Below are 20,208 nucleotides of genomic sequence, written 5' to 3' on the forward strand. Positions count from 1 at the left end.
TGCGGGGAAATCGCGCGTCCCTGTCGCCATCCCCCAGCCGCTGCTTCCCAATAAATCCTAAAACCCGAGTGCCTGTCGCCCTGGGGCGTTTGTCCTGAGCGCAAGTTATTGGAGAGGCAGCTAACTTTGCATGGGCGTCCCCCAGCCAGGGGCGCTGGGCCCCCTCCCCCGCCGCGGCCGGGACCGCCCCGCCCCGCCCCGCCCCGCCCCGCGCGGGGATGTCCTCCCGGGGGGGAAGTAAAGGGTCCGGAGGCCCTCCCCGCCCCCGCCCCCCGCGCTCCGCGCTTGCCCGCCCCTCGCCTCCAGCGGAGATGCTGGGAGCCCGAGTGCGGCTGCTCGCCCCGGACAGGGCTCTCCTCCCAGCGCTGAGCACTGGGTCCTGGCAGACGCCCCAAGATTGTTGTGAGCGCTGTAATCTGAACCAGCTGTGTCCAGACTGAGGCCCCATTTGCATTGTTTAACATACTTAGAAAATGAAGTGTTCATTTTTAACATTCCTCCTCCAATTGGTTTAATGCTGAATTACTGAAGAGGGCTAAGCAAAACCAGGTGTTTTCCCCGCCGGCTCTCCAGTGGCGCGGAGGACCCAGGCTCTCCCCTTGTCCTCTCCACGACTCGCTGTCCCCCCCGGAATAAAATCCCAGCCAGCCCCGCGGGCCCAGAGGAGGCCGAGGTTCAGGAACTGCTCCGAGGGTCCCCCCTCTCCCGCCCTGCCCGCGCCGGCTCTTTCTCCCTCTGCTGCTCCGGCTCCCGCGCCTTGGACATGCCAGGATTTACAAGGTGGGTTCTCCCTTCTGGACTCTTTCCCCCGGGGTCTGGAAAGCTTCCCGAACGCCCGATGGGTGGAAAACGGCTCTGCACGGATCCAGGCGGTGTCAGGAGATTGGGAAAGGCGTTAGCTAGTGATGCAATGACATTGTTAATTATAAAAAGCTGCGCCTCTGCGCGCTGCCTCCCGGAGCCTTCTTTTGGGAGTGGGCATTTTATCATCCGGCTCCAGAGGCAGCCTCCGAGCTCCGTCCCTCTTTCTGGTCGGAAAGGCAAGCTAATCAAGTGTGCCGTTTCCCCCCCAAAATTCACATCCTCTTTTAAGTTCGGGGAGATCGGTTACTGGTTCACTAGCCGGTCTTTTGCTGCATCGGCGGCTGGACAAGCGAGGGGGTGAGCCGCACATCCCGGGCCAGGTCTGCCCTATATGTGCGATCCAAGGGCATGCGACCCAGAAGCCTGGAGCCGATGAAAAGTGGGGACTGCAGACAGAACTACATGTAAGCAAACGTCTTGCTTTTCTTTAAGAAAAATTGCGATTCCCGTGGAGGGCTCCTTCAACTCTGAAGAGCTTTATCTAGATTCTATCTGCACAGTCTTTATTGAGCAAAACTCTTGAAAATGCCGCTGCTTTATTTGTTTATTTAAAATCTATTTTATTGATTATTTTTACAGAGAGGAAGGGAGAGGGATAGAGAGTTAGAAGCATCGAGGAGAGAGAAACATCGATCAGCTGCCTCCTGCACACCCTCTACTGGGGATGTGCCTGCAACCAAGGTACATGCCCTTGACCGGAATAGAACCTGGGACCCCTCAGTCCGCAGGCCGATGCTCTATCCACTGAGCCAAACTGGTCAGGGCAAAACGTAGCGATTTGAGAGAGAGAGAGCAAGCGAGAGAGCGCACATATGCTGAGAACTAAGCTGTAATAATGTCATCCTGGATTGGGGACACACAGCCCTGGTCCCGTGGGTCTCAGGAGGGTGCACAAAGTGGGTGGACCCACTGTTTTCCACAGTCCCGGGGACCAGTTCTGAGCGTCAGAGGTTTCCCTCCAGTTAGTTTATTTTTGTGGTTTTCTAGAGTTTTTTGTGACAAGGTGCCACTGTTGGTGACATGAGAGAGCAGCACGCGTGGGTGTTATTTCCTTTTGTTGGAACACCCTCTCCGTTAGCCTGGAGCTTACCTGGCCCCCAAGACCCAGCCGTGGCTCTTCCCGGAGGCTGGGCCTGCGGCCGCACCTCTCAGAGGGGACCTGTCTCTGAGGGCTCTGGGCCAGAGAGCGCGGGGGAGTCAGGAGTCGGGGGAGAAATGAGGTTAGCACGCCTTTTCCACTAGCTCTTGAAGTCCACGGCATTCAGGCAACCTGTTCTGTCTCCAACATAAACGAGACAGGGTTTTATAACCATCTGAAAGGAAACTTCATGCGAAGAAACAGGAAAACATTGAAATTCATCATATACAGCCTGGAAAATAAATTTGTTATTGTTCTCTCATTCCTTCCAGATATAAATCTGGCTGTCGCAAATATCAAAAAGCCCTGGGATTTGGCTCTGCGCTTTATAAGGTCGGAGCTGTCTCCAGCGAGCGAGAACCTGGCTCACGCAGGCACTTAGATGCGATGAAAACCGGGGGTGGGGGTGCTCAGGGTCTTCTTTCTTGGGGTTGGAGACGCAGTGAAGGACTTGGGCTTGCATCTTCTGGCGCCACACCGGGGTTTTGTTCCCTGTGGATGTCTCCTTAATTCGAGGGCCCACCACGGACCCAGAGCTGTTGATTCAGATGAGCCTTGTATTATGGCTGGAGTGGGTTTTGCAGTGTATCGAACACCCTTTCCATGAAGGGAGGGATTGTAAAGTGGAGGTGTATTTGACAGGAATAGGCCACTGAGTCCAACCAGGGCCCAGGCCCCACTGCTCTATCCAAGAAGCCTTCAAGGTCACCTCCTCCAGGAAGCCCTCCTTGACTTTCCTGTCCCTAACTCCCAGCCTGGCTCTCACGGCACTCAATGGGCATGTCTGTCAGTGTCCTAACCAACGTGTAGAGACATTCTTGATTCATGTGGCTCCCCAACCAGCTCTCTCGGGCAGCGATTGGGTCCTAGTTTTGTGGCTCTTCTGCCTGGGGTTTACACCCGCAAAGAGTAGTGACTCAGACAAATCCCTGTTGAAACATAACACCAAATAAAGCTCCACATGTGTATAGATTTTATATATATTTTTTACCGCCTTAGTCATGTTTAAGCATACAGTTCAGTGGTGTTAAGTACATTCACACTGTTGTTGTGCAACCAACCTCCAGAACTCCTTTCATTCACTTTGCAAAACTGAACTTTATCCGAATTAAACGACTACCCATTCTCTCCTTCCTCTGGCCCCTGGCAACCACCACTCTATGTTCTGTCTCTACGATTTTGATTGCTGTAGGCACCTCACATAAGTGGATCATACAGTGTTTATCCTCCTGTGACTGGCTTATTTCACGTAGCAGGATGTCCTCAGGGTTCCTCCAGATGTGGCACCTGCCAGCACGTCATTCCTTTTTAAGGCTGAGTAATATGTCACGGAACGGAGACACCACATTTTGCGCGTCCATTCGTCCATCCAGGAATGAAAGGTGGCTCCCACCTCTTGGCTCTTGTGAACGATGCTGCTGGGAACGTGGGTGCACCGGCATCTCTCTGAGACCCTGGTTTTCATTCTTTGGGGCGTGTACCCGGAAGTGGGGCTGCTGGGTCCTATGGTGATTGTACTTTTAATTTTTAAAGGATCGGCCATCCTGTTTTCCATAGCGGCTGCACCGTTTCTCATTCCCACCCCAGGTGCTCCCGGTCCCGGTAGCTCCACGTCCTCCCCACGCGTGCCCTGCTCTGTTGATTGTAGCTCCCCGGGTGGGCGTGGCGCTCAGCGGTTCAGGTTTGCAGAGTGAATGAAAGGAGTTCTGGCGGCGGTAGCGATGCCGTATTTTGAAAGCATATGGGCGACGACACTTTTATTGGGAAGAAGTTTGTGTTGTGGAGGGTGGGAGTCTCCGGCTCAGAGAGGTTTGGTGGCTTGTGGATGTCAGAGCTGCCCCGACCCTCCATTTCTTGACTCCCCCTAAGCTTCCTGCTGTGCTGCTTCTCCTGTTGCCCGGGCCCCTGGTCCCCTGGTCCCTCAGGGGCAGCGGGATGTGCACTCCACCCCCTGGATCAGCTGACTTTCCTGCAACACCTTCCTTCCGTGGAACCGTGCGCCTCCCATTTGCACTGTCCTGTCACCGTTGGAGGGCGCGAGGGCTCCTTCCCTCTGTTACCCGTTCAGAGTAAAGATGTTTGAACTCAGGCCGGCTGGTGCCGGAGGTCAGAGCAACTGGCCAATACATGGTCAATACCACAGCCGGCGGGGTTTAGATTTGTGCTTTGAAGTAGCAAAAACCTTTCATTTAAAGAAATGCCGTCTAACACATGATCTGAACATCTGACACCAGTGGAACAGACGGGTCTGTATGGGGTGGTTGGGGTCCCTGGGGTCCCCCCATCTAAGCCCAAGGTGACCTCCCGTGGTAAATGCCCAGCAGCGGGCGGGCCGTGTACTCTCAGACCCGGCTCCTGGAAGTGCCATGGGCATTGATTTCGCCTTTTTGCCTTTCGCAGGATTCTCACTGTCACCATTCTGGCTTTCTGTCTTCCACGTCCTGGGAATGCACAGGTAAGGTTTTCATTTTGTGAATCACGTCAAAGCATGTTAAACATCAGGTTGTCCAGCCACACATTGTAGCATCCTAGGATTTTTTTTGGTGGGGGGGCGACGCGGTGGGGGGGGGCTTTATAGTTTACCTAAATCGAGCCCTTCTTTATACAGAGATGAAAGCTGGGGCTCAGAAAACTTGAGACCTGATCGAGGTGATGCAGTTCACATGTGGCAGGGCGGGGACCGGGTCCCTGACTCCCAATCCAAGGTTCTTATCATCGGATCCTCCCCACTCATTTGCATACCTCTGGGGCTGTCTTGACCTACCTGAGATGTTAAGTGAGATGTGCTCCGGTGTTTCTGGGCAGGGGTACCCCTGGGTGCCTGCCCTTGGCATCAGTCGGTGAGCCAGGAACCCAGCTCTCCTGAGGGTCAGGGGCAGCCCCCTGGCTCCAAGGCTCCTGGGCCTACTCCCAGGAACGCAGGCTAGTCCAACCTCTCCACACACCCACCCTCAGCTCAGGGAAGCCCGATTCCCGACGCCTGGTTCCTGTAACATGGCAGGCTCCAGGGTCTGCCCAGGAGGACCCCTGACTGTCGACGCCCATGGCGTTTTCCTCTCTCTTTTTAAACATTGATTTCAGAGAGAGGAAGGAAGAGGGGGAGAGAGAAACATCAATGATGAGAGAGAATCATTGACAGCTGCCTCCTGCCCACGCCCTACTGGGGATTGAACCCAGAACCTGAGCATGTGCCCTAACCAGGAATCGAACCATGACCACTGGGCCACACCGGCCAGGCCATGACGCTTTTCTAAATGCATAAAGTTGTAACTCACGTGGTATGTGAAGCCGACAGTCCTTGGGGACGGTGGAGATCTGTTTCTGGAAGTGTCTCTGTGATCGTCTTCTGAGGTTGACATGGCGGCGTCTTCCCAGTGCTGCTTGTCCTAGGACAGTGGTCGGCAAACTGCGGCTCGCGAGCCACATGCGGCTCTTTGGCCCCTTGAGTGTGGCTCTTCCACAAAATACCGACTTCTGTGCATGGGCCACGAAGTTTCAATCTCACTGTACGTGCGCAGCCCCACGTGGTATTTTGTGGAAGAGCCACACTCAAGGGGCCAAAGAGCCGCATGTGGCTCGCGAGCCGCAGTTTGCCGACCACTGTCCTAGGAGACTGACTGCATCACTGTGTAGCTTTTATTTTACGTACAGACCTCAGGGTCTGATGGAGGGCTGCACAGGGTGCAAAGGACTCACACTGGGTGCTGAGAAGGTGAGGTTAAAAGCGCCCAAGGAGAGTGAGTGCCCTAAAAAAGCAGTCACGTCCCTTCCCAGAAAGGAGTGGACACAGGATGTGCCTCGTCGGGCAGATCAGATGTCATTATTACTGCGTTTCATGAAAAAGCCCCAGGAACCATCTGCTAAAAATAGGGGTTTTGGAGCAACAGTGAAGGGAGCTTTACAAGTAATGCTAAGTATAAAAAATGTACGAAAATGCAGAAGAAGAAGAAACAGGAGAAGGAGAAGGAGGAGAGGAGAAAGAAGAAATAGACATTATAATACAAGCATTAGTATTATGGCTGCTGTTTTTCCCCTTGACTCTATTTCCTGAACTTTCTGTGCTGCTGTTACAATGCGTTTACAGTTAAGCAAAAATCAGTGAGTGAAATGACCGCGCCTCCTCCTCTCTCCCCGCAGCAACAGTGCACGAACGGTTTTGACCTGGACCGCCCGTCGGGACAGTGCATAGGTAAGAGGCCAGGGACGACCCCTCACCGGGTGCGGACGCTCAGTGACACTGTTGCCCAGGATTGTCAAATCTGTGTTCGCCTTGTCCATGGGAGAATCAGTGCACCGGAACAGACGAGGTCCCTGACACCCTTCCATCCACCACCTTTGTGCCCATCACCTTAACGGTTAAGGCTTCGCCGTAAGCCCTGGGAGGGGCCAGAGATGAGTAAGAATTGACTCCTGTTCCCAAGGAGCTCGCTGTCTGTGTTAGTGTCCTATGGCTGCCATAATAAATTACCACGGACTTGGTGGCCTAAATAATACACATTTATTATGTCACTGCTCTGGAGGTCAAAGGTTCGACAGAGGTCTGCCAGGCTCACACTGAAGTGCCAACGAGGCTTTGTTCCTTCCTGGGTGGCGGGCAGAACCCACGTCCTCGCTCATGTGTATTGCTGACTGAGTTTCTTTCTTTTTGTAAATTGAGATACAGTTGACATATCACTTTGGCAAGGGTAAACTGTCCAACATGTTGATGCGATGTGCGTATACATTGCAATATGACTACCACCATAGCGTTTGCTTTTTTGTGGTGAGAACACTTGTGAGCTACTCTCGTAGCAAAGTTCAGTCATACAACACAGTCCTGTTAGCGATAACCACAGGGGTGCGCGTCAGGCCCCCAGAACTTACCAGAACTTACCCGAACGTTCGGGTTCTTCTACCAGCCTCTCCCCGTTTCCTCCGCCCCCGCCCCTGGCCACCACCATTCTACTCACTGTGTTTCTAAGTTTGGCTTTTTTTGATTCCACGTACAAGTGACATTATACAGCAGTTATCTTTCCGCGCCTAACTTATCTCAGCATGACGTCTCCAAGACCCACCCATGTTGTAGCAAATGGCAGGATTTCCTTCTTCCTTGTGACTGAATGCTATTCCTGTGTGTGTGTGTGTGTGTGATATCTTCTTTATCCATTCATCTAGAGAGGGACACTTAGGGTGTTTCCACACTTTGGCTGTTATGAATAATACTGCAACGAACATGGGAGTGTGGATAGCTCTTGGAGATCCTGTTTTCATTTCCTGTAGATAAATGCCCAGAAGTGGAATTGTTGGATCAGATGGTAGTTCTGTTTTGAATTTTTTGAGGAACTCCCATTCTGCGTTCCCACAGGTTTGGTTTCTTGTGGTTGTAGGACTGAGGCACCTGTCTTCTTGTGGCTGTTTGCTGAGGACCCTTTCCAGTTTCCTTCCCTCACTCCTTGGCTCATGGTCCCTTCCTCCATCTTCAAAGCCAGCACCACGCTAAGTGCCTGGCGAGCTTCTAATCCAGTGGTTCTCAACCTTGGCTGCACATTAGAATCACCTGAGAATCCTTTTAAAATCTTGATTTCTGGGCCTCATTCTGCGGAAATTCTGTTTCTTTGTGATGGGGTGGGGCCACAACATTAGTAACAAAGAAACAGGATTTCTGGAGGTTGAGGCCCAGAAATCAGGATTTTAAAAGGATTCCCAGGTGATTCTAATGTGCAGCCAAGGTTGAGAACCACTGTTCTAATCTCTTCTTTTCCCATTGTTACATCCTGACCAACCCTTCTGCCTCTTCTTCCCCTTTTAAGGGCTTACATGATTACAATGGGCCCACCCAGATGATCCCTACCTCAAGGTCAGCTGACTAGCAACTTTAGTTCCCTCTGCTACCTACTTCCCTTTTGTCAGATAACCTAAGGTAACCATAGGGTTGGAACAGACACATTGGGGGCTGTTCTCCTAGCACACCATCTAGTGGGAGAGGTACACCTGGGTGTAGTGAACGCTACCAGGTGGAATGAAGTCATGGCCAAGTTGAGGCAATAGCGATGGGCCCTGCAAAAGGAGGAGAGGATCCTCTTTTTGAATTGGATCTATCTACCTACCTACCTATCTACCTATCACCTACCTAGCAATATCCAATTCAATATAGATTCAATTATATATGAGATTATACATGAGAAGAATGAGTAGGAGCCTGAGAAATGGCATTCCAGGTGGAAGGAACAGCATAAGCAAAGACCAGGGGGGAAAGGACGTTGAAAGTGTAGAGTACAGTGGGGCCTTGACTTACGAGTGTCCCGACTAACGAGTTTTTTGAGATACCAGCTTTCTCTCGGCCGATTTTTTGCATTGAGTTGATAGAGTAATTTGAGTTAACGAGCTCGGTCTCGGAATGAATAAAACTTGTAAGTTAAGGCCCCACTGTAGTTTGTTGTGGATGGAGCATCGGGTACATAGAAAGAATAAGGCAGCCCTGCCTCAGATATATATTTAGCTTTTTAATTATATTTGATTTAGGCCAAATCATCTCTCTTTCCTGAGCTCATGTCAGCTCAGAGAACCAGAGGGGAGATAGACGGTTTAAAAAAATGACAAGTGGTGAGGAATAAAACCCTGCCCTGGAAAACGTAGGCCTGAAGGGGATGAGGCAGTGCCCAGGGCACAGAAAGGGGAAGCACCCATCTTTTCAGACCCACCAGTTTTTAATAATATATTTACTGATTTCAGAGAGGAAGGGAGAGGGAGAGAGAGATAGAAACATCAATGATGAGAGAGAATCATTGATGGGGTGCCTCCTGCATGCCCCACACTGGGGATCGAGCCCTGACTGGGAATCGAACCGTGACCTCCTGGTTCATAGGTTGATGCTCAACCCCTGAGCCATGCCAGCTGGGCATGCTGACCCCCAGTTTTATGGGTGATTTCACGCTTGCAGCTACTGAATGGGCCATTCAGAGCCTCAACATCTCTGGTTCCCAAGGTGGGAGCTGGTAGGAGTTGCTCAGGTGAGATGGCTGGGAGGAGCTGTCAGCATTCAGGCATCTCTCCCCCAGCCTCCTGTCCCCCAGGGAGCAGCCCCCAAGGCTAGGGAGAGGGCCCAGTGTGGGGGGCAGGTCAGCTGCTCATGCTGGAGCCAGAGTTCAGGCCTCCCCTGCCCGGGCCTGGCCCAGGAAATCAGGTTTTCTAGAGCACCTACCTCCCCTTCCAGGCATAGCAAGTAGAACACCAGCCCGGCTGGAAATGGGCCCGGCTGCTGGCATGGTGTGAGCTGACTTTCAAGTAAGGCTCCACTTTCCTAACAAGTAACCAGCTCTTGGCCAAGCCTTGTCTTTCTTGAGGCCCAGCTGTTATTCGGAGTGGAAATGGGAGCGATTCTTAGGTGTACCCCAGTGTTTCCTGGGTATCCCGTGAGCACACAGATAAACTCTTTTTTTTCCATAGTTATATCTTTATTTTTACTGTTACCCTCTGTTTATGTTCATTGATGGTGTTCTTCATTTGCCGCAGTCACGTAAAAGTTTTAAAAATATGTTTACTTGAATTTCAAATGTGGGTTCATTTAAAAAAAATATTAAGCACATGATAATACAGGCTTTTGTGGGTAAGGCCAAGCTGTGGTGGTGGTATTTGATGGCTGATGTTTGGGGGACGCTAGTCAATTTGACTCAACGTGGCTAACCTGTGGGAGTACCTGTGGGCGATGAGCCAGGCACTGTTGGGTGCCAATGCTGGTGAAGTGTTTGGCGTGTGTGTGTGTGTGTGTGTGTGTCTGCCTCAGGGAGCCCCGTGCACAGTGTGGCCAGGGGCCGCTGATGCTTTCCCTTCTGTGGCCTTCCAGATATTGATGAATGCCGGACCATCCCTGAGGCCTGCCGAGGAGACATGATGTGTGTGAACCAAAACGGCGGGTACCTGTGCATCCCCCGAACAAACCCAGTGTATCGGGGGCCCTACTCGAACCCCTACTCCACCTCCTACTCAGGTCCATACCCAGCAGCTGCCCCTCCGCTCCCGGCTCCAAACTACCCCACGATTTCCAGGCCTCTCATCTGCCGCTTTGGATTCCAGATGGATGAAGGCAACCAGTGTGTGGGTGAGTAGCCCAGCCCTTGGGCCCCTGTCCACTGTGCCCGGCGAAGGCCACGCCCTAATCCAGCAGGTTCACGCCGACAGGTTATTAGCTGCCCTTCCCGGCACCTGTGAAACAATGACTTCCTTTCTACATAGTTTTTCACTCTTAGCAGCGTGTCTCTGGGAACCCTCCCACCGAGGAGTAGTTTAGTTTGCTGTGTCATTGACAGTTCTCCAGAAAGCCAATTCATCTACCTACTCATCTATCTATCATCTATCTATCTACTTATCTATCTACCTATTTACCATCTATCCATCTATCTTTTGATATTATCTATTTATCCTCTATCTACTTAAAGACCAGGCTCATATGTTCTCTGTGCAATAAGAAATGCAACTGGTCAAACTTAGTAAGTGAACCCCAGAATGAGATCGAGAAAGGACTAGCGCTTTCTTCCCAACACCCCTCACCCGTGAACGGAATGTATGCTCCTGAAGTAAAAGAAGCCGTGAGGGCCAAGACCACCCATTCTGGAAAGAAAGTGGGTTCCTTGAGTGGGGACCAATGCCCTTTTGGCCAAAAGGAGCCTTGCTGATGGGAGCTGGTAGCAGGAGTAGATCTCTGGGAGAAGGAGTTTTGATGAGGTCCCAATGGAGCTGGTGAGTGGTGTGATGGGTGCCCTGGTGAGCTGTGGTAGTCCGTTGGCCAGGGTCATCTTGGCAGTTACCTGGAACCCTCCCTGGTCACTTGGCTGTGGTCAGACCAGAACCTTTGCAATTGTCTCCAGCTTTGGAAATGGCGTGATGGTGACTCCATGTGCCTCATCTACAAAACCTGTTTATACCTGGAGCCCCATTTTAAGCATATTTATACGTTATATAAATATCCTGTTTTACTAGGATGGTTTGAGGAGCATAGAGCATACATAGGAAATAGAAAAATTTAAGGGATGTGATAAAAATTAATGTGAAGTTCTAATAAGTCCTTCCATTACCCCAAAAGTTTAGGAGAACATCGGTCTGCTTAGTGAGATTTTTGTTGGACCCATTTGAGGGTCCTGGAGTGATGAGCTGTAACCAGCTGTTAGAGGCTGTGTGGTGATTTTGTAATGTCTTTTATATGTCCATGCAAATGAGTGCATTTATATTTGAACACATGCAAATCACATGCAAACGTGTCCGTCAGAGCTACAAGGGAAAATTGGGTACAACTGAACCCAAACTTCTCTGGTCTCAAGAGGTGGGGTATCAGGGGGACGGGGTCAGGGGGGAAGAGCTGGTTGATGGTCACTTGGGGTGTAGATGACTGTGCAAAGGGAAAGAGTGTGGGGCCCAGTCCAGTCAGGGCTGATGCTTTGGTGGGGAAGATAGGAACACGCTTCCTTACAACAAGCAGCAGAACCACAGACGTGGTAGCTGGAAGGGACTTTACAACTTAACTTTGGCGTCTTCACTTTACAGAAAAGGGAATGTGGACTCCAATGACTTAGATGACAACAGAGGTCGGATGGGGGCCCACTGTCCTGACAACCAGTCTGCACTCTCCTAACTGCACCGCAGGCCGCTTGCCTCTGTAGAAAGACATGATCCCAAAAGCAAGTGCAGAGAAAGCGAGGTTGGGGTGGGGGTGCAGCTCTTCCCTGTGGGGCTGGGCAGGCCCCGGGACCGTGCACCTCTTCAAGTGGAGAAGGGGTGTGATGACAGGTGGAGCGCTCTGGGTTTCCAGGAGCGGCTGCTCTATCTGAGGTCTTGGGCCATCTCACAGTCCCTGTTGTGGGGCAGCTGGGAAGTGCCCAGGGCTCCCCGACGTCACCCTGTCTCCCACAGACCTCTTCCAGGACCCCAGTGCCCTTGAGAATGAGGACATGGCTGGGAAACCTATTCATCTCTGGTCCCTAGGATGGCATGCGGTTTTACAGCTCAAAACCTGTCACACGGGAGATGTGGAGCCTTCATAATGGCCCTTTTGTAAGGAAAATACAATCTAGGAACCCTAGTGGGGACTGGCACTGGGCCCATCCATTTCCAGAAAGTTCAGCATTATGCATTCATCAGTCCGGAGTTCTTTCTAACTTCCCTTCACCCCGCCCACCGTTTCCTGGTTTACAGAGGGTCCGTCTGGGCACGGAGAGGGGTGGCCTCCTGGGCAGGAGCAAGGGAGGGGCAGGGAAGGGAGTCTCTCTTTCCAACACCGCTCCCGCTGGGGAGAGGGATGAGGGAGGAGGGCCTGGGAACCGGCCACATGGGAGCAAGGCACAGAGGTGGCCGGAGAGGGGGAAGGACCCGAGAGGGGACATTGTGGTCCCTGCCCAGAGAAAGAGAACGTTGGTGCCTCCCAGAGCGCAGGTCTGGTCCATGGGATGCGCGGTGTCCGGGCGGATCAAGTTGGGAAATGTTTCCGAAACTTCGGTGTTCTAAGAGAGGAGGACCAGATCTCCAAAGGAGTGTCCTCTACCTCCTCCTCGAAATAAGAGTGAACAGCAGAAACCACCGCGGCAGCAGTAATGACTGTGAGCACTGGTAGAGTGCTGTGCACCAGCCCCTTCCTAGGAACGCACACCTACCCCTCCCCGCCGCCCCGCGAGGTAGGACTGCTCTTCCTCGTGGACGCTGAGGACCCGAAGCTCAGAGAGGTGGAGAAGACGGGGCCACGCCAGCACTTGAACCCATGCAGGCTCTGGATGAGGAAACTGAGTTTCAGTGGAGTAAAGGTTTTTCAGATCCTCCCAGACAATCAGTACTGGAGCCATCACTAGCAACCAGCCGTCTCCTGTTGTTGTTGTTGTTGTTGTTGTTCTTCTTCTTCTTCTTCTTCTTCTTTTTTGTAATTAACATTTGTGTTCTGTAAAACGTTGAGCCCTAGACAAAAGCAGAGAGAACATCATGAACACACACCTCCTTATCGCCCCGTTTCAGTAATGGTCAGTATAGACCCAGCCTCATTTCTCCTTTGCCCTCACCTTGTGGATTTCTGTAAAGCAAATCCCAGGCATCATCTAATTTCAGCCTGAACTGATAAAGTGGGGTTCTCCGCGAAAGCCAATTCATCTACCTACTTATCTATCTATCTATCTACTTACCTATTTGGGGTTCAGAATGTATCTCTCAGTGATAAAGTTTCTTTTAAAAAGTAGCCACAGTAACGTCATAAACTTATAAGCATCAACAATGGTTCCTTTTTCTTACTAAATATCTAGGTAGTGTTCAAATTTCTCTGATTGTCCCTAAATGTCTTTTTTCTGTTGGTTGGTCTGAATCAGATTCAAGCAAGGTCTGCAAGTTACATTTGGTTGACAACCCTCTTAACTCCCTCTTAATCTTTTTTGTTTCCTTTGCCACTTGAAAGAGGCTGAGTTGTTCGTCCTGTAGAATTTCCTGCATTTGGGGTGTAGCCGATGGCATTCTTGTGGTGGCATTTGGCATGTGCCTTTCTCCCACCGCTTCCCTGTGAGCTGGAAGAGTTACATCCAGAGACTTGCTCCAATTCAGGTTTAATTTTCTTGGCAAACTGCTTTCCAGGTAGCACCCTGTTCCTTGGTTCCTTCCATGTCCTGCTTTCTTCACCTAAATCTATGAAAGTCTACACACGAGTTTATAGAAGCAAATGGACATCCCCTTTCACTGTGGCTGTGTTTTTCTGAGTTTTGGACCCACCTTCAAGGAAGCAATTTCCTCCCTTGTGCCCAAATTAGTCCGTGTTCTGTTTCTGCAGGGTGGGCGGGACCAGACTTGGCACCCGGGTCCCTTGGGCCTCTGAGCTTGCTGCTCCACTTCTGTTCTGGGTTCCTCATGGAAGGTGACTAGACGCTGCTCCTAAAGAGCCAGGAAAGCTTTCTGTTCTTTAGAAAACTGGCCTCTTGGCTTGCGGGGTGCCCAGCACCAGGGCCCCCTCCACAAGGGTGGTGGGACTCCCGGCTAGTCAGGGTGCCTCCTGGGTCCTGGGCCCTTGGCAGTTCTGGAGACCAGCTTCTCAGGATGGAGAGCCGGAAGGACGTGGTTAATTGGCAAGGAGGAGAGGGCTGCTGGAAGGAAGCCTTGCTTCCCTAGAACACAACCAAGGCCCAGACAAAGGCCACATCTAACGTCTACAAGGGGTTCCGAGCCGCAAGACGTGGCGGAACCAGGGTGGGGTGGGATTAACAGCATCGGTGTTGAGGGCTCAGGGTGAGCCGAGCCGAAGGCTTGGGGCACCCTGGATCTGAACCCCCATTCCGGAACCCTCCTTTCCTAGCTCACCACCTCTGAGACGTTTGGTGTAGGTCCCCGAATGTGGATGCCACTTGTTTCTGACTGTTCATCCCCTTTGGGGCTCAATTTGTCACCTCTGGGTGAACATGCTTAATTCTGTCCTTGCTAATCAAGTTGGCAATGGCAAATCCCATGACCACCGTGCGTGGCGAAAGCACCATTCACTGGAGCCACGCTGCCCTGGGGACTGCCCGGACTCTGGCCACTGGTGATAACGCGGTGTCTTTATTCTCCCGGCCTGGGGTTTGTTCATTGGTCAAAGCGCCCAAGTGGACGGAAAGGAACACGTGTGGATCCTTTTGAAAGACGGATGGTTGTTGGCCTGAGGCTTTCTTCTCAGTTATTTTTCTCTGAAAGCCAACAGGTATTTTATTCAACCAATGTATGTAGAGAACCTCATTGGTGCCACCCTCTGGCCTGGGCACTGAGGGGGCAGGGAGTCCGGGCACAGCCACAGGGCTCTCTCCAGAGCTTACTGTCAAGGAAGGGAGAGCAGACATAAAGCAAGCAGCTGACATACCAGGTGACCGCAGACGGGTTCCTGAAAAGGGGGGCGACCTTCAGTGGAGAAGGCTGGAATCTAGGCGTCACACAGGCCTTGCTTCTCCCCTTGGTTGGGCCACTTCTGAGCCGTGAGACCTGGGTTTCAGTTTTCTCCTCTGGACAATGGGTACGACAATGCCTACCTCACAGTAACATGTGAAAATGCCCGGTCTGGGTCTGCATGGAGTATCACGCAGCATTACTGCGGGGGAAGGATTCGAGGAGGAGGCAGCGAGGGGCCGGAGATGCTAACCCATGGAAAGATTCGCAGGGTCTGAAAAGGAGCAGAAGCCTAATTCTTGAAAACCTTTAAAATGCCCTAAAACTGAGCTGGCTACACACCCACCTTGCAGGGTTTTGCCCTGTTCAGCTCTTCACGGAGACATCAGTCAGGTTCTGCTTTGAAATACCAGCCAAGCCTGTGTTTGTTTAAGTTGTGAAACAAAACGATGGAAGTAGTTCCAGGCAGGGGCAGGTAAGACAAGGACAGGGACAGTTAGGCCCCAGCCAATGATGTCACAGGCCCTGCAAGCTTTGCTTCTGCTTTTCAACAGACTTGGGCTGTAACTTGAGACCAAGTCCTCCGGATGAGACCAGGCAGCCCAGTCAGCTACTGGGATCTTTAGCTGCTGAGGGCTTTGGAACAGGGCAGGCTGGGGAGGAAAGGGGACCCAGGACGGAGGTGGGGGCTGCGCCGTTGGCCTTGCTCAGGTGTAAGCTTGTTCAAGTGCAGCCCCGCTACTCAGGCGGCCCCTCTTCCTTCAGGTCTTTTCTCATCCTTGGCTGGGATGGTGAGTAAGCGGTGCAGCCTCTCTGAGACTCCGTTTTTCCATCTGTAAACAGGGATCGCAGTAGCAACTTCCATAAGACATTTGTGAGAATTAAATGAGATAATGCACGTGAGCCGCCTGGCATGGAGGCTGCCTGGTGTGCGGAAAGGGTTAAGCACAGTTGTTAGGATTTTGTTTTCATCATTTCAGATCTCACCATCCCATGACGCATTCTCCTATTGCAAACCCTGACTCTTGTTATTCTGTTATTATTTTTTCCTCAGGGCATTAGAGTGACTAGCACCTGCCTTTTAGAGGGTGGAGGGTTGAATTCTTGTCACTTTTCAGCATTAGGGTTTGGAGGGATTTATACTTCCAAGGAGATCTCAGCAGAGAGGGGACCCCCAGGATCATCCAGAGCTGCTCTTCTGGGCCCCGTCATGTGCCCATGAGTCAGCACCTGGGGAAATGCAGATTCTGACTCAGCAGGTCTGGGGTGGGGCCTGCGATCTGAATTTCTCACCAGCTCCCTGGTGATGCACTGCTGCTGGTCCACTTTGATCAGGGCTCTAGTCCCGTGGTCAGCAAGCTCATTAGTCAACAGAACCAAATATCAACAGTACAACGACTGAAATTTCTTTTGAGAGCCAAATTTTTTAAACTTAAACTATATAGGTAGGTACATTGTTATTAACTTAATTAGGGTTCTCCTAAGGCTTAGGAAGAGCCACACTCCTAAGCTGGCCTTTGCTAAAACGTCCTCAATCTGATTGAGGTATGTTCTCTGAGGTCGACCCCTCCCAACTCTCCCATCCACACTCGTCTTGTATACTTGTTTCGTCTATCTCCTTTCGTTCACCCTCTCTATATGTCCAAACCATCTCAACATATCTTTCTCAATCCTCGACACTACATCTTCTTTCACTCCACAACGTTCCCTAAAATTAGCTTAATATACTTTACTTAAAGTTTTAAGTCAACTTTCGCACTGTACGTGCGTGCCTGCACGTGGTATTTTGTGGAAGAGCCACACTCAAGGGGCCAAAGAGCCACATGTGGCTCACGAGCCACGCTTTGCCGACCACTGCTCTAGTCCATCTGTCTATTCTTAGATAGGACTGTATCAAGAAAGGTGGAAACTTTATTTTTAAACGTAATTCCCACATGGTTTAAATTTGTTAAAAAGAATGTATTTTGTTTAAACACAAAAAGTCTAAAAGAAAAGAAATGCTAAGCCTAAATTGAGGCATCAGTTTAGGATAGGTCGTCAGTAAGAACTGGGCTTTGATCCCAGGTTTGCTGTTTATTAGCTGTATCACATTTAAAAGGTCACTTGGTCTGCATTTCTGGCCTACATTTTATTATTTGCAGAAAGAAGGGATAATAGGAAATTAGGGGTCTTAATCTAGGGTCTGTGGGTAGAATTTTGATGATTTATTTTCATGTTTTTTTTCCTGCACTAACTTTTAATGAAACTTAGCATTACCTTCAATGGATATAGGCAATAAGCTATAGGATTCTTAGCAGTACCTGGGACAGTATTAACAAGAGAAATACAGATATATATATATATATATATATATATATATATATATATATATATATCACACTGCAGCTGCAGCAGTTCTTCTGAGATATTTTGAAGATTTGACATTATGAAATATTATTTTGAAATATCATTCTCATTTACCCCTACTGCAAGTTGTAGAAGATAGTAGACCTGCTGCCAATGTTGTTTAATGCACCGATGAAGAAGCATATATGTTATTACATCACAGATATCCTATATAACAAAGGCCTAATATGCTAAGTGTCTGGTCGTCCAATCGTCTGTTCAACCAATCAAAGCGTAATATGCTAATGATATGCTAAGGCTGCTCAACCACTTGCTATGATGTGCACTGACCACCTGGGGGCAGATGCTCCGACTGGTAGGTTAGCTTGCTGCTGGGGTCCAGCCAATTGGGACTGAGCGAGATGGGCCAGACATACCCTGGAGCCCTCCTGTGGTCCCTCCCTGGCCCCGATCGTGCACCGGTGGATTCCCTTGGCCTGTCCTGCGACCTCTCACAATCCGGGACCCCTTGGGGGATGTTGGAGAGCCAGTTTCGGCCTGATCCCGCAGGCCAGGCCGAGGGACCCCCGCTGGTGCATGAATTCGTGCACCAGGCCTCTAGTGTTTTGATAACTGTCTTTCAATATCGCTGTTTTCTTTTGTAATCCTATGAATTTCATGGTATATAATTAGAAGCAGTGTTCTGAGCAGGGCCCACGGGCTTCATCCAACTGCAAGGCAAGTTCATAGCATGCACACAGGAGGCTTGAATTCCCCAGACCAGACGGCTCCTAGGTCCCCTCCAGCTCAAGACGTTCTCCTGTTCTAAATCTTGCCAGTCCGTAGGGAAGCTAGCGATTGTGTCCAGACAGTCCGGGTTTCCTGTTAACTCATTGTCATCGGGATTGCTCCGTGTTGTGGTCTGTCTCTACTCGCCTTTCCACCAGCCTGTGTGCTCAGTGGCATCTTCTGCCAGGACTGTGTCTGCTCTGCAGCTGTGGGCCCCTCCCACCCACAGCTGGAGCTGCTTTGGGAACTGGTCCTGGGGCACGCCCAGCCTCGGGGCCTTTGTGTAGTAGGCACTTCCCCGGTGCCCAGCACGGCAATTTTCTCAATGACCTACAAATTTTTCTTGGCTCTCACCTTATGTTCCTTGGTCTGGTTGTGTTTCTTTTAATTATGTTCCACTCTGGAATTAGCCAGTTATGTGTGGAAAACAAGTGGTGTTGCAAGAGGCGAGGAGAAGTGTGGACTTTCGACGGGACAAAATTCAGCTCTGCTTTGGAAGGTTCTGGCTAACGTGGGTGCATGGCCAGGTCTCCAGAGAGTGCCTGCTGGAGGACAGAGGTGGCATGACCTGCCAGGTTGTCAACAGCCTCAGATGCCAGGGAGCCGCCCGTTCGCACTGGTTAGCCAGGTGTGTTTTCATTTAGTGCAGTGGTTCTCAGCCTTCTGGCCCTTTAATACAGTTCCTCATGTTGTGACCCAACCATAAAATTATTTTCGCTGCTACTTCATAACTGTCATGTTGCTGCTGTTATGAATCGTAATGTAAATATCTGATATGCAGGATGGTCTTAGGCAACCCCTGTGAAAGGGTCGTTTGACGGCCAAAGGGGTCGCGACCCACAGGTTGAGAACCGCTGGTTTAGTGGGGGGCATGTTCTGGTGCTTCTGAAAGAGGCTCCATGGTTCCAAGTGTGTTGAAACAGAGGAGGGCGATTGTACCTTCTCTTTTCTCCTCAAGGCTAGTAGACTTCTTTTCTCCTTTTTTCTTTTTTTAAATCTTTATTGTTGAAAGTATTACATATGTCCCCTTTCCCTCCCACCCCCATTGACCTCTTCCAGCCCGCCCCAGTCCCCTGCCTCAGGCCTTCACCACCCTATTGTCTGCGTTCCTGGGTTATGCATATATGCATACAAGTTCTTTGGTTGATCTCTTCCCACCCTCGACCCAACCCCACCTCCCACCTTCCCTCTGAGATTTCGAAGTTTGTTCTATGCTTCTATGTCTCTGGATCGACTTTGTTCATCAGTTGATTTTGTCCTTTAGATTCCACATCTGAGTGAGCTCACGTGATACTTGTCTTTCTCTGACTGGCTTATTTCGCTTAGCATAATACTCTCTAAGTCCCTGCGTGCTCTCTCAAAGGGTAAGAGAGCCTTCTTTTTTACTGCTGCATAGCATTCCATGGAGTAAATGGACCACAGCTTTTTTATCCACTCATCTACTGATGGGCACTTGGGCTGCTTCCATAGATTTCTTTTCAAACATCCTTCTGATGGAAGTGGGGTGAGCATACCACTGGTGAGTCCAGGACAGAGTTGCTGGCTTAGGGTCTGTGCCTGCACTGGTAGCAGGTAAGATGTCCCCCCTTCTTATCTGCTCGTGTAGACGGGGTTCTCAGGGTATCTGCAGCTCCCACCCCGCCCAGTGTGATGCCGGAAATAGAGCGATTTGTGCTATTGGGAATGGAGTCAATGAAATGAAGAAGTAAAAATACCACGTGAGTGCAAAATATTAGTGTCATGGAGAGCGTGCGCATGAGAGCAATAAAACTAATTCAAGCAATAAGTTAGGAATCATGGCTAATGCTGTCAATAACAGCCACATGTAAATATCTTCTGGTAGGCCCGAGTGATACTGTCTGCTGTTAGGGAAAGAAAGGGGCTCTTTATTTCCTCAGAGGACCTGAGGGAGTGGGTTATTAGTCCAGGATATAGCTGGAGGTAGTATGATGCCATGAAAAGGGCATGGGCTTTAGATCCAGACATGTTGGGGTTCAAATGCCACCCCAGCACAGGTGCCTGGCTCAGGGCGTTAAGCCCTTAGGATACTAGTACACACCTTGTGGGATTGTTCGGGGGCTTAGCAAAGGGTCTGCTCTGTGTCTGATGGTCAAGTCTGCACCCCCTTACCCATCGCTGCTGTCACGCCCCTAGCCCCTTCACTTGGGGGCAGCGATCTACTTGCTTACATCTACAGACCCCTGCCCAGTCACCTGAGAGTGGGGTGCTGTTGGCTGCTTATCCCA

General features: G+C 50.7%; 1 protein-coding gene across 2 annotated transcripts in view; it reads left to right on the forward strand.

The window, feature by feature from the left end:
* Window positions 1-395: 395 nt before the first annotated feature.
* The window catches only part of FBLN5 (fibulin 5), a gene marked incomplete at its 5' end in the record, with an annotated part of 70,288 nt that continues 50,475 nt past the window's right edge, over window positions 396-20,208 (forward strand). Inside the window, 4 exons of one of the 2 annotated variants that reach the window (XM_081097413.1) lie at window positions 396-780; window positions 4,403-4,457; window positions 6,140-6,191; window positions 9,825-10,079. In XM_081097413.1, coding sequence (XP_080953539.1) covers window positions 764-780; window positions 4,403-4,457; window positions 6,140-6,191; window positions 9,825-10,079 — 379 coding nt within the window. Of the gene's footprint in view, window positions 781-1,212; window positions 1,269-4,402; window positions 4,458-6,139; window positions 6,192-9,824; window positions 10,080-20,208 lie in introns of those variants that run through there. The other variant, XM_081097414.1, reaches the window with a different exon arrangement.

Source organism: Myotis nattereri (genome assembly GCF_964212035.1).
Source record: "Myotis nattereri genome assembly, chromosome: 1".
In the NCBI taxonomy this organism is placed as follows: Eukaryota; Metazoa; Chordata; class Mammalia; order Chiroptera; family Vespertilionidae; genus Myotis; species Myotis nattereri.